General features: G+C 43.2%; 1 protein-coding gene across 1 annotated transcript; it reads left to right on the top strand.

The window, feature by feature from the left end:
• The first annotated feature begins 5 nt into the window (after positions 1-5).
• On the top strand, positions 6-12887 carry brap (BRCA1 associated protein). Its single transcript, XM_034096037.2, has 13 exons — positions 6-414; positions 879-1037; positions 1566-1785; positions 2727-2916; positions 3217-3330; positions 6496-6644; positions 7022-7097; positions 7195-7333; positions 7899-8008; positions 8084-8173; positions 8272-8375; positions 9301-9440; positions 12191-12887. The coding sequence occupies exons 1-13, from the start codon at positions 336-338 to the stop codon at positions 12406-12408; spliced, it is 1788 nt and encodes a 595-aa protein (XP_033951928.1). The 5' UTR covers positions 6-335; the 3' UTR covers positions 12409-12887.
• Positions 12888-13566: the final 679 nt, after the last annotated feature.

The following is a 13566-nucleotide window of genomic DNA, read 5'->3' as shown; positions in this document are numbered from 1 at the left end:
GGTTTTATTTGATACACGAAGGAGAGCAGCATGTTACCAGCTGTGCATAAACAGAAAGAGAAGCTAGCTGAGGTCTTTAGACAGCTACTGCGTATGAGCTAATACAACTAATGTAATGTTTGCGTTCGGCGAAGGCAAAGGCAGTATAACTAACGTAATGTTTTGACTTGACTTAAAGACGTTTTGTTTTAACTGCATATAAACGGCTTTGTGTTTAGCTGTTAGCTAATTAGCTTGACAGTCATCTAGCTAGCTGGACGTGTAGCAGGTTTCGCTTGCGAGCTGTCACCGGTTTGTTATTGTTCTTTGTAAAAGGGGCCAATTATTTATTACACATGAGTGTGTCTATGGTAGTAATCCGTCTGGAAATAGCCGACCAGTCTCCTTCTCCACAAGGTTTCCAGTACTCAGCTGGTGAGTAAAGTGACTGATAACATAGCTAAACGTTGAAGTCATTGTTTTTGTGTCAAGTTAGCCAGGAAGCTAACAAGCAGTGACAAGAGAGAGAGACAACAAAGAGGCTGAATATCCTTTTATCAACTGCTAGCTACATCATACTTTGACTTCACTACATTTCACAGGGAAATATTGTTCTTTCAATGGTCAAGAAGGCTTTAGATACTTTTCAGATGACCATTTTTCAATCTTTTGCTGTCCATAATATTGTATTGTTTGATCAACTGACGAATGAAATGGGCATGGAAAGTAAAGAAATCAATCAGTTACTCAAAGTACAAGTGCTTCCCTAAAATATCTAAATACATATTTTAACACAAACACCAGTAATAGTTTGAATGATGAATATTGAGACACTCAGTGTTCTCGTTGTTCTATTAGAGCTCACAGTAACCCTGTCCTGTTTCTCTTATCTTCAACAGAAGGCATGTCAGAGAAGGAGCTGCAGGAGAAAGCCTTAGGTGTAGCCAAACACACTCTGAGTGGAAAGACGGATCTGGAAAGAGCCGCTGTACTGCACCAGCACATCGGCAGCAGAGCCATGGGGGACATGGTTATAGAAACATTTGAACCCAGTCAAGGTAAGCAGAGTTCTCTTAATCATAACATCTAGCTGGTTCCAGTCATAGTACATTATCGGATTAGAGTCTGTCTTAAACTATTCTTTCTATTACCTGTGTATCAAAGCCCTATATACCTTCTTTCTCTGTCCCATAGAGCTCCATTGTTGTCAAAATCTAAATATAATAGACTTTGAAGTACATTTGCTAGTGTATCTGTTCTGTTCACATGTATATTTTTTCTTTTTTTTTTAAATCTATTTTCTCACGTACAAATGTTTAATGTGTAATACATATTGCATTTGCACTGTAAATTGAATATCTTTCAATAAAGCAAAGCCTTACTAAAAACGACAACAAAGAGCCCTATAGTATTCAAATAAACATATATATTTGTGAGGTGTTTTTGAAGTTATCTTAAGTAGGGCTCTAAGCTGAGAGCTACGGGCAGGTTAGATACGTCAGAAAGCATTGACATATAGATAAACAGCAGCTTTACCTTTTTTTAAAACATGAAATAATGTTTGCAAACCACCGAATCATCACCAGATAAAGGAGGAGGAGAAGACTCCAGTGGTGCGGCGGAGCAGGACAGTGAAGCTAAGGCTGCTCAGGCTGAAGCAGAGAGTCCGGAGGGTTCTGAGGACACTAAGGCTACGGAGGCCACTCCTGACTCCCCCTCCAAACAGCTGCCAGACCAGATCTCCTTCTTCAGCGGCAACCCGTCAGTGGAGATCGTCCACGGTATCATGCACCTCTACAAGACAAAGTGAGTCACACCTGACATCCTTATCATTTAGATTAGATTCAACTAGATTAGAACAAGCACTGGGACAACGAAATGCAGTCAGCATCTACTGAGAAGTGCAAGAAAAGCAGTAAAGTGTAGTTTAGTGATTATGTTTAATATACATATCACAGGTATGAAAAGCTAAAGTATATACAGTACAAAAAGTCTCTATGTAAAGAGTTTATTCCGTCGCAAGTATACAGGAATCTGAATGCTTGAAAAGTCATGACATCTGATTAACGCACTTAATAAATGACCTTCTTCAAATTCCACGGTAACATCACTTCTATAAATAGGTAGAGGGACTCTCTTCCAATGAAACATTATAAAACTAGCAAGCAGCGATTGTGGGGGAAACTTCTGTGTAGCAATGCAGTGGGAGAGCTGGAGCTTTGACGTCAAACACTGATGGTTTATTTGGAGCTTCGGCCGGAGAATTCACTAAACAAGTCCAGAGTCAGAGGCTCTGACTTCACGGGAGAGTTGCCACGTCAATTCTGAAGAGCCTCTCTCTCTCTCGATAGACCTTTTAACTAGTTCAGAGAGAGTAATCAACATATTTGGGGAGATAGACTAAACAGCTGGGAACACTGAATCACTTGTGTCCGACTCCTATGGCCTCGAAGGTTTCACACCTTGGAGTCCACAAACCCCAAGAAGGAAGTGTTCCAGCGTACCCACAACAATAAACCATTTGTGACCGAGAGTTGCCCGGTCATAAACTGGTAACAACAACATATGGCTGAAGCAGCCCCTTTCCTTAAGGGAGACAACAGACGTCAGGGTTGGTCATAAACGTCTAAGGGCAAAAGGTGGGTATCTAGGAGAATTATTCCCTAACAGCGATGATAATGCAATTCAATTGTCATGGAGATGAGAAAGCCCTTTCCCTTTCTTGAGTGTTTTGTGTCTTGTTGCAGCAAAATGACATCGCTGAGAGAGGATGTGAGGCGCAGTGCGATGGTGTGCATCCTGACGGTCCCCGCCACCATGACCAGCCACGACCTCATGAAGCTTTTGGCTCCTTATAACGACGTCATGGAGCATATGAAGATCATACGGGACTCTACCCCTAACCAGTACATGGTTCTGATTAAGTTCTGTACACAGGTAAGAACATCTCAGCATAATCATGATTAAAGATATTTTTGAGGATATTAGGAGGTTCCTGTTTCTCTTCCCGTGTTTTCCTAAAGATCAGCTGGGTTTTCAGTGTCAGCCAAAATAACTCTTCAAGCCCTTTAACCTTTCTGTTGTCTGATCAATAGCTTTACATGTATGGGCTATTTATAAATCATGCACACTGTTAGTTTGCTTAAGACTTTGGACTCGTTGTAATATGTGGAAGTTTGCACATCTATATTTATGACATCTGACTTAATGCTGCTTTTTTTCCTGACTTTTTTTCAGGCCGATGCAGACAGTTTTTACACAGCGTGTAATGGCCGACAGTTCAACTCTATAGAGGACGCAGTGTGCCAACTGGTCTACGTGGAGCGGGCCGACGTTATAAAGTCTGAAGAGGTAAACATACCCATCATTTATTCTCTAAACTATCTCTAACTATTAATCATTTGAACAATACATTAAGCAAAAACAATAATCAGCAACTATTTTGATAATTGCAGTATTTTTTCAAGCAGGCCGATGAATCACTGAGAGGATTTGATCAGTTTTGTTGTTATTGTAAATGTTTAGGAGTTTTGAGTATGGGTCGTCCAAAACAAGACGCGACCTTGGAATCAAACAGCAAATGGATTCATTGAGAAAGTGAGCCTCAAAATAATCAATAGGGAAACTAAGAATTAGTTGCAGCTCTTTCTTGTATGCACGCAGTATTATCTGGTGGTACAGTTCTGGTCTGTTGTAAATAAACAACAGAGGTCCCATCCGGACGGAGTTCATATTGTTGCTGGAGACTTCAATCATGCATGTCTAAAAAATGTGCTTCCCAAATTTGTACAATATGTACGATGTACCACCAGAGGAAAGAACACACTGGACCGGGTGTATTCTAACCTGAAGCATGCTTACAGAGCGGTCCCACTCCCCCATTTAGGACTATCTGACCACCTCTCACTGCTTCTCATCCCAGCTTACACCCCCCTCAGAAGTAACACCAAGCCGGTGGTCAAATATATCAGAACCTGGCCCGAGGGGGCACTCTCACAGCTGCAAGACTGCTTCGAACACACAACATGGGACATATTTGAACAGACAGACTTGGAGGAACACACAGAGGCTGTCTTATCCTACATCGAGTTCTGCACAGACACTGTAACTGTGGAAAAACGCATTCGGGTCTACCCAAACCAAAAACCATGGATGACAAGAGCGGTGCGGTCTCTCCTGAGTTCCCGTGACACAGCCTTCACGTCGGGGGACGCAGCCCAGTACAGCTTGGCAAGGGCGAATCTGAGGAGAGGCATCAAGGCTGCAAAGGAGGACTACAAGGGACAAGTGGAGGAGAATCTCGCTCATAACAACACACGGTGTGTTTGGCAGGGCCTTCAACAGCTAACCAACTATAAGGGCAAAACATCTGGCACTACTAGAGCTGACGCCCACCTTGCAGAGGAACTAAACCACTTCTTTGCAGACCCCCCCACTTCTCTACTCTGCCCCTGTCCCTGCAAACTACCAGCTCCATACCACCTCTCACTCTCAAAGAACATCAGGTGAAGCAGACGCTGAAGTCTGTGAATCCTGGAAAAGCCGCAGAACCCGATGGAGTACTCGGAAAAGTATTCAAAGCTTGTGCTGACCAGCTTTCAGGGGTCCTGACCAGGATATTCAACCTGTCCCTGTCACAAGCTTGCATTCCATCCTGTCTGAAAACGAATACCATCATTCCTGTCCCCAAAAAGACACCAGTCAGAGAGCTCAACGACTACAGGCCCATAGCCCTAACATCGGCGGTGATGAAATGTTTCGAAAGACTGATAGCCGACTACATCAAAGCCAGCCTCCCACCCTCCCTCGACCCTCATCAGTTCGCCTATAGAGCCAACAGATCCACGGATGATGCCATCGCCACGGTCCTTCACACAGCTGTGAGCCACCTAGAAGGCCCAGGCAACTATATAAGGATGCTGTTTGTCGAATTTAGCTCAGCTTTTAACACCATCATACCTGACATACTAGTGGAAAAACTGTCAAGCCTAGGTTTCCCCTGCCTCTTATGCGCCTGGATTAATAATTTCCTTACAGACCGTCCTCAGACAGTGAAAATAGGCCCTTATTGCTCCTCCACCCGCCCTCAGCACTGGCTCCCCGCAGGGCTGCGTGCTGAGCACTCTACTCTACACTCTCTACACACACGACTGCTCTCCCATTCACCCCTCCAACTCCATTATCAATTTTTCAGATGACACCACTGTGGTCGGCCAAATATATAAGGGAGACGACGAGTCGGCATACAGAGACGAGATCCTGAAGCTGTCTGCGTCGTGTTCAGCAAACAATCTGTATCTGAACACAAGCAAAACAAAAGAAATCATCATAGACTTCAGAAAGCACCGTCCAGAACCCACCCCCCTTCACCTCAATGGAGAGAGAGTGGAGAGGGTCTGGGGGTTCCCATCTCGGAGAGCCTCAGCTGGACAGCACACACCACTGCAGCAGTTAAGAAGGCCCAGCAGCGACTACACTTCCTGAGGGTGCTTCGGAGAAACCGACTGAACAAGAAGCTGCTGGTGTCCTTCTACCGGGCGACCATCGAGAGCGTGCTGTCATACTCCATCTCGGGGTGGTATGCAGGATGCTCAGCTGCGGACAAGAAAGCCCTGCAGAGAGTGATCAGGATGGCAGAGAAAACCATCAGCTGCCCCCTGCCCTCTCTGGAACACATCTCCACCTCCCGCTGCCCTCTCTGGAACACATCTCCACCTCCCCCTGCCCTCTCTGGAACACATCTCCACCTCCCCCTGCCCTCTCTGGAACACATCTCCACCTCCCGCTGCCCTCTCTGGAACACATCTCCACCTCCCCCTGCCCTCTCTGGAACACATCTCCACCTCCCCCTGCCCTCTCTGGAACACATCTCCACCTCCCCCTGCCCTCTCTGGAACACATCCCCCCCTGCCCTCTCTGGAACACATCTCCACCTCCCGCTGCCTCAGCAGAGCTAACACAATGATAAAGGACAGCTCTCACCCGGGTCACAGACTGCCCTCTCTCCTGCCTTCTGGGAGGAGAGACAGGAGCTTCAAGTCACGGACAAACAAACTCAAAAACAGTTTCTACCCCTGGGCCGTCAGGATGCTCAACCACCACACATAATAATAACTGTAACCATTCTCACACATACACACACTTTTAAATGCACTTTATATACTATTTTTTATATCAATATTTGTAACTATTTATTCCCCCGTATGATTGTATGTTGTCTATCCTATTGCCGTGTTTTTTAGTGTTATGTATTTGTTTGTATTTTTTGCACACCGGGACAGAGTTGCACTCTGAATCTCGTTATACTCTGTGTGTAATGACAATAAAAGGCTTTAACTTAACTTAACTTTAACTTAACCATAGTAACTAACACAGCTCCAGGCCGTTTAATTGATGATGGGAAGAAATGTGTGAAATCGATTCTACAAATACTTGATCCCAAATACCGCAGTTTCCTTTCTCTAACCTCCACCCCCATGTCCTCTGACTCCCTCCCTCCCCCCCCCCTCTCCTCAGGGAGCCAGTCTGCCAGTGATGGAGCTGACGGAGCTGCCTAAGTGCACCGTGTGCCTGGAGAGGATGGACGAGTCGGTCAACGGCATCCTCACCACTCTCTGCAACCACAGCTTTCACAGCCAGTGTCTCCAGCGGTGGGAAGATGCCTCGTAAGTTGTATAGACACACACACACACACACAAAAATTGTTCCTTAAACTATATTACCTTTTCTACAAGGAATTTGACAAAAGTGCTGCTGTCCATCTGCTTTAGGTTTATCGTTGTCGGTTACACTCCTACTGAGTGTATTCTACAGTTCATTGGATTTAGTGTAATTATAGTACTGATGTAAAACCCCGTAAATACAGGAACTAGGATCACATGCTCTCGCTCTCACCTCATTCTTAGTCCACTGGTTATTTCTCCAGGCTTCATGTCATGTGATGTTGTTTTTTGTCCTCCTCTTTACATGTATTCTCATGTTTCACAAAGAACTGCTGTGCACAATAGATGAATGTCTGTGTGTGTGCGCGCTCTGTTTCCAGGTGTCCTGTGTGTAGGTACTGTCAAACACCAGAACCAGTGGAAGAGAACAAGTGCTTTGAGTGTGGAGTGCAGGAGGTAACTGATATGAATATTGTAGCTTTCTATTGGATCTTCTTTCAGTTTTGTTTTTGATTCGCCCGTTGTATAACCCATATTTCTCTCTTCTCTGTAGAACCTGTGGATTTGTTTGATCTGCGGGCACATTGGCTGCGGTCGCTACGTCAGCATGCATGCTCACAAGCACTTTGAGGAAACACAGCATACCTACGCTATGCAGCTCACCAACCACCGGGTCTGGGACTACGCAGGAGGTAATAGATTTGTGTGTGTGTCTCTGAATTTGGCTCATGTTGCTTCTTGAGTGTGGTCATAGTAAACTACTGGATTCAATCTTGTATGTCTATCAGAGCTGCTTTAATACATATTGACCACTAGAGTTCAGCATTATTCTAGAACAAGTTGAGGGACATTCCCTGTTAGTCATAACTGTATAATGTTCTCATGGGGAGTATGCCATGGTGGAAGAAGTGCTCTGATCGTTTACTTAATTAAAAGTAGAAATGCGATGGTTAAAAAGTACACATTCTTTTACTTTTAACATCATTTTTCACTTCAATCGTTGGTATAACATAACTTCCAGATGGCAGGGTGTTTTCTTTTGGACAATTGATTATTTTTTTCCTTTTTAAAATATGTCTATAAAAAGTCTTTAATAAGTGACAAATTACCATTCTAATTTCCAAAAGCAAAATGTGATGTACTCAGATTGCAAAGCGAATTGGTTTACAATGATATCAAACATTTTACTTGATTAAATTGATGTTTGTAGATTTTGCTACTTTACCTCACTTCCTGTGGGGACCTTTGTGGTTTTAGACAACTACGTGCATCGGCTGGTGGCCAGTAAGACAGACGGGAAGATGGTGCAGTACGAGTGTGAGGGAGACACCTGCCACGCTGAGAAGATTGATGCCCTTCAACTAGAGGTACACATATTGTTTGTGTTGCCTTTTTTGCTTAATGAGCACAGAAAGGTTCTAACTCGTCCTCGGTGTCTGCAGTACTCGTACCTGCTGACGAGTCAACTGGAGTCTCAGAGGATCTACTGGGAGAATAAGATCGTCCATCTGGAGAAGGAGACGGCAGAGGAGGTACGGACAGGCTATAAGCCTTTGAAAGGACTCTGAAAAGGTTTAATGCTGTTATATTGCTGACATCTGTCCATTTCTGATCACTCCGTGTCTTTCAGATAACCAACATGAAGGTTAAATTTAAGGAGACCCTGGAGCGATGCGATAACTTAGAGCGGCGCTTTGGAGAAATGGGCAAAGAGAAGCAGAGCATCGAGAAAAAGTAAGTAAAGCCTGACTCAGCACTTTGTTTCATTGATGAGTCTGGTTGGGAAATAGAATCAAGGTCGTATAACCTGTACATATGTATTTCTGAGAATAAGTGCAGCAGTTTCCCCCCCGGGGAGAGACAGTTCGACATGTCCAAACTGAACAAGCATGGGAATCATAAACATATGACTTCCATTTAGGGCTGCACGATTTTGGGAAACAATCTAATTGCGATTTTTCTAACTAATATTGCGATTCGAATTGCGATATTTGTTTTTAAGCGACCCAACGGAAGTTTATTGTAAAATGCGGCCATATCTCCGGCTAGGAAGGTCGTATCAACGTACTCCCGTCTCTAACACCCCCGCAGCCCGAGCTACGAGTGAAAGAACTAAACTTACATGAAACTTCCGTTGGGTTGCTTTAAAGTCAAGCTTCAGTTTAAGATTCACCCTGTGATAGAAACATGTGATGGAGCATTACTAACCTGACCCAGATGCTTTGTTTCACCAGACTATCTAGGAAAGCTCCATTGGAAGCCATTTGGAAAGGGCAGGCACTTTCAAAAGCACTTGGCAGGTGATTGGATCAATCTGTCTATCACCTTCTATCATGGGCCACTTCTGATTGGTTAACAATGGCTGGTACATGTGGAGCACAGCACTTCTGATTGGTGGGGATGACTGACACACAAAAATCGTGAAAAAAAAAAATCAAAATCGCGATTTGGATTTAAAATCGATTAATCGTTCAGCCCTACTTCCATTAGTGGTTTTACTGTTTTGACAAGTAAAAAGGCCTATGGTTAGATTAAAGAAAAACTATAGCAAGACCAAGAAAAATAATGGCCAAGCTAAAAGAATGAACCATTGTTTAAAAACAACTCTTGAGACGTTTGTGTCGAGAACGTGCAGCTGATTCTGTGTCTGCCTGCTCAGGTGCACTCAGCTGAACAGCCGGGTGGTGAAGCTGAGCCAGGAGCTGATGGAGGAGCAGGAGATGAACCGCTGCCTGCGAGCCAATCAGACGGAGCTGCAGGCCACGCTGGCCGAGGAGGCGCACAAAGCGAAGGAGAGCGGTGAGTGAGGAGGCGTCGATTTCAGAAGTCAACAATTATCATGTCGGAAGCATCCAAATACCTCTGAGAAGGTAGGAGGGTTCCTGAGTCTGAAGAGTCAGGAGGAAACTACAGGCCCAATTACCATGACACTATAGAAGGGTGTATCATGGGCCAAAGGAACAACACATTGCTGATCTGAATCATTGAGCCTGCACACACATATTTATTGTTTTAGTTAACGTAACACAAGATGTGGCATTTGGCCGTAGCAGAGGGCTGTATCCTCTGATGGGGAGGCTGTGGCTCAGTGGGATTGTGCACTGAATTTAGTGCGCTGAACTTTGAATCAGGGGATAGCAAGTTCGAGTCCCACTGCAGTCAGCATGTCGCTGTGTTTCCCTGTGGAAGACACTTCACCCCAAATTGCTCCTGTGGGGAGTGTCCACAGCACTGAATGTATGTAAGTCGCTTTGGATAAAAGCGTCTAACAAGTGACATGTAATGTAATGATGGCCCTGGTTTTTATCTGTGTTGCTAATCAACATCCCCACACAAAGGGGCGTGGCCTCCCACACCAAACTGGACTGCAGCATGCTGGTATACACACATGTATACACATACACACATGTATCACTGTGGAACTTGGTGGGGATTAAAACAAGGTTTGATACCTCAGTCTACCAATATAAACATTTTAGAGCAGGACAATTAAATCAGTAGCAAATATTGTTTTTTATATCATTTCTATTTTATGAGTAAATACACAGAACATGAAATCTCTACAGACATTATTGTGTCAGTTGCATCCAAATATTTACAAGATTTGAATAACCATGATTAAAGTCAGACTGCTCAATTCAGATCAACAGGAATGTGTGAGATGCTGGTTCAGTTTGAGTTACGATATGGCAGTACTCCCATAGCGCAGAGGTCATATGTGTCTGAAGGTACAGAGTACTTCCTCATTTCTAAGTTAATATTTGCAAATACTAAGCAAATTGATGCTGAAATGATATTCACGAGGAGGACAAAGTTAAAGAAACGCTTCCATCGGCTAATGGAAAATGCTTAATGGCTAATTGCCTGTGAATTAACAACCGGCTTATTCGCTTGTTTTGATGAGTGGGTTTTGAGTTGAGTTAAATTCATACCCTTTGCAATGATGTTACACAAATACAACATAACCACTAGTGATTATATATATATATATATATAAAAGGCATTTCTAAAACTACCACAAGGTTCCTGTTCACTTGTAGAAACTTGAACATGTGTTCATTGATTAGTTACACTCATGCATTAGATATGTGCTAGCTTGCTTGGTTAGGTTGACTCTAAGCTAAATCAACACGTCTAAACAAATCCATGCCGTATTTCTGAAGACATTGAGACGTTCCCACTGAGATGACCTTTGGTCATTAGAAATTCTTTATTAACATTTTTGAAAGCTTAACTTTGGCTAACACTTCGTATCCTTGAATGCAGTCTTTGATTAAGTTAGTTAGTTTCGATAAGAGCCCAACAAACTGGATTTTTGAGGCCAATTTAAAATATTGATATTTGACAGTAAAAAAAATAGGATGAGGATTGATTTCATTTTTTTATTTAGATGTCTTTTTGAAGATTTTTGACAATTTCTTGGCAATCCATCTGATGTCAGATGTTGAGTAATATCAGTCCGGACCGAAGACAAGCATTTCTATCTCTACAGTGAAGCTGAATTTTATACAATACATTTGAAATAAGCTTCCACTTCAAATATGATCAGCCGGCTCCATGGATGGAGTCTGTAACGCTGTGAGTTGTTGCCTCAGCAGCTTCCACTTTGTGTTTGTTTGCGCCACTCGGAGTGTTTCACCACCTTGGTTAGCGCAGCAGCAGCAGGATGTAAGTATAACTCCTCTCAGGGCTACATGACACTCTCTGCTATGTTTCACTGTAACATCTGTCAGGTCCACTGGGTGTTGAGAAGATTCAGAAGGACACATTTAGATTTATCCCATATGTATTTATTGTTTATGATTGTTAAGATGATTATAGTATATCTTGTGGGGGTTTCTTCATTCTTTGCACCACTCTCCTGATGTTTATTTCAGACAGGAAGTGCACACAGCTGTTTGGCAGCCTCATCCTTTAACGCCAACAGTGAGGGATATACACTTAATAGCATTTTACATATTTTTGGAAGTGAGGACTTAAAACAAAGAGTTTTTTAAGTAAGGGATAATGTGCAGCGAGGAGTTCTTCTCCCCATGATGACCATGTCGCCGCACATTCACATCCCGCTTATTACACGGCCAGATACTAAACAAACTAACGACTTGACTCACAATATTAATTGATGTGATTTTATTGACTTAAAAATTGTCGTATTTCTTCCGCTAAGAAAAAATAAACTCTGTTCCACGGCGCACCAACGGCTGGAACTGCGACTACAAGAACTTTACTAGTCTGTTTATAGTTTCTGATCCACTGACAAGTCCTTAAACACTACAGAGCCCATACCGATCCTTCCCTACGATACAATGAAGCTTTAATTTAATATATTTTCTATTTCAATATATATTTCAAATGGTCATTTTTAAATACGGTGACTATGAGATTTATCGCCCTACAGCTCATGTGGCCCTCAACGTTACGGCTTCTGCAGTAAAGTTACAATGACATTTTGTTTTCAATAAATGAGTTCCAGTTTTATCTTGTTATAGTTAATGTTTTCTTATTTAATGTATGTTTATCATCTGTCTTTTATCTGGTGTTCCCTGCAGTTGGATGTAAGGACGTGGCGATATCAGAGCTGCAGGAGCAGCTGAGGGACGTGATGTTCTATCTGGAGGCGCAGCAGCAGATCGAGCACCTTCCCCCAGAGGCCCGCAGCGAGATCCAGGAGGGACAGATCAACATCGGGGCCGGCCCGTCAGAAGGGGCCGGAGCAGAGCCCCCCTCGAGCCGGGGCAGGAGGGGCCGGGGCAGGAAGAGGAAGTAGGCGGCAGTTAAATCTACTGGAACATGCTAGAATATATCGCCGCCTCTCAGAGTGGACACATGGCTGAGCTTTGTCCTTTTGTGAACGTCTGCTTCATCTTTGGTGTTCCCTAGAAAGAGGGAAAATGACTCATCTCCTGGAAGAAAGATTACATATTCACATTTACCTTCCCCACTCCCCATCTAAACTCAATGTCGCTTCCACAGAAAGAGAATGTGGGCGGATGACACGCTCATTAAAGAGACTGCTGCGTGCTTTCCACATATATTAAACATCCGTGTGATGCAAATATATTCTGCTGTACCCAAATCTAAAGAGAGCTACTTTCCTTTGTCCCCGGTTTAATACCCTGTTGTACTACTTCTTCTCATAGACGGCTTGTATATATTGTTTGCTTTCTTTCACATCAGCGAATGTTGTCAAAGAGAAGCAGATGGATGAATGTTTGCTTTGTGTTTAAACAAAATGATCTTTTCCTACATTTGTACGCTTTTCTTGTCCATTCGGTCAAATGCACACGATTCGGTCCTCAAAATGATTTCTAAAAAGCTTCCAAAACTAACGGTGAACACTACTCAGGATGACGAAGATAAACAGGAGGAATGTTGATATGCTTTCTCTGATCCGTCAGGTTGATATCAGGCTGCTGGAAAGTCCGGGGACAGAGCCAGAGCGTTCCCACTAACAGGAAGCTCTCTGAAAGAGCAGGAATCATGTTTCCCCTCTAGGTCAATGATTCCTAAACAGGTGTATGTTTAGCTACCAGTGACTTCCTGATGAATGCAGTAGTACCCACTACCCACGGACCGAGGTCAAGCAGTTAGACAAGAAACTAATCTGCAGATGAATCGATAATGAGCCATATTTGGCAGCCCTAGTTATAAATGTTTATATTAACGTGGTTTAAAAGGAATAAACTAGCTCATCATTTAAAAGATCTTTACTGAAAATGCATCGGAAATAACACTCCAATAATGTAAAAGGACACGCAGTAGTGGCACTTTGCTTTTAATACTTCCTTAAATTAAGTATATTTGGCTGCAAATACTTTCAAATTAAAGTAAGATTCTAAGTGCAGGAATGACAGCTTTGTATTCCCACTTTGGCTTGTGTTGCGGACAAACTAATCCTCTCGGCACATGTGAGCTTCAGGTTTGG

Source organism: Pseudochaenichthys georgianus, chromosome 12 (genome assembly GCF_902827115.2).
Source record: "Pseudochaenichthys georgianus chromosome 12, fPseGeo1.2, whole genome shotgun sequence".
NCBI lineage: Eukaryota > Metazoa > Chordata > Actinopteri > Perciformes > Channichthyidae > Pseudochaenichthys > Pseudochaenichthys georgianus.
This window is presented reverse-complemented; position numbering and strand designations above follow the sequence as displayed.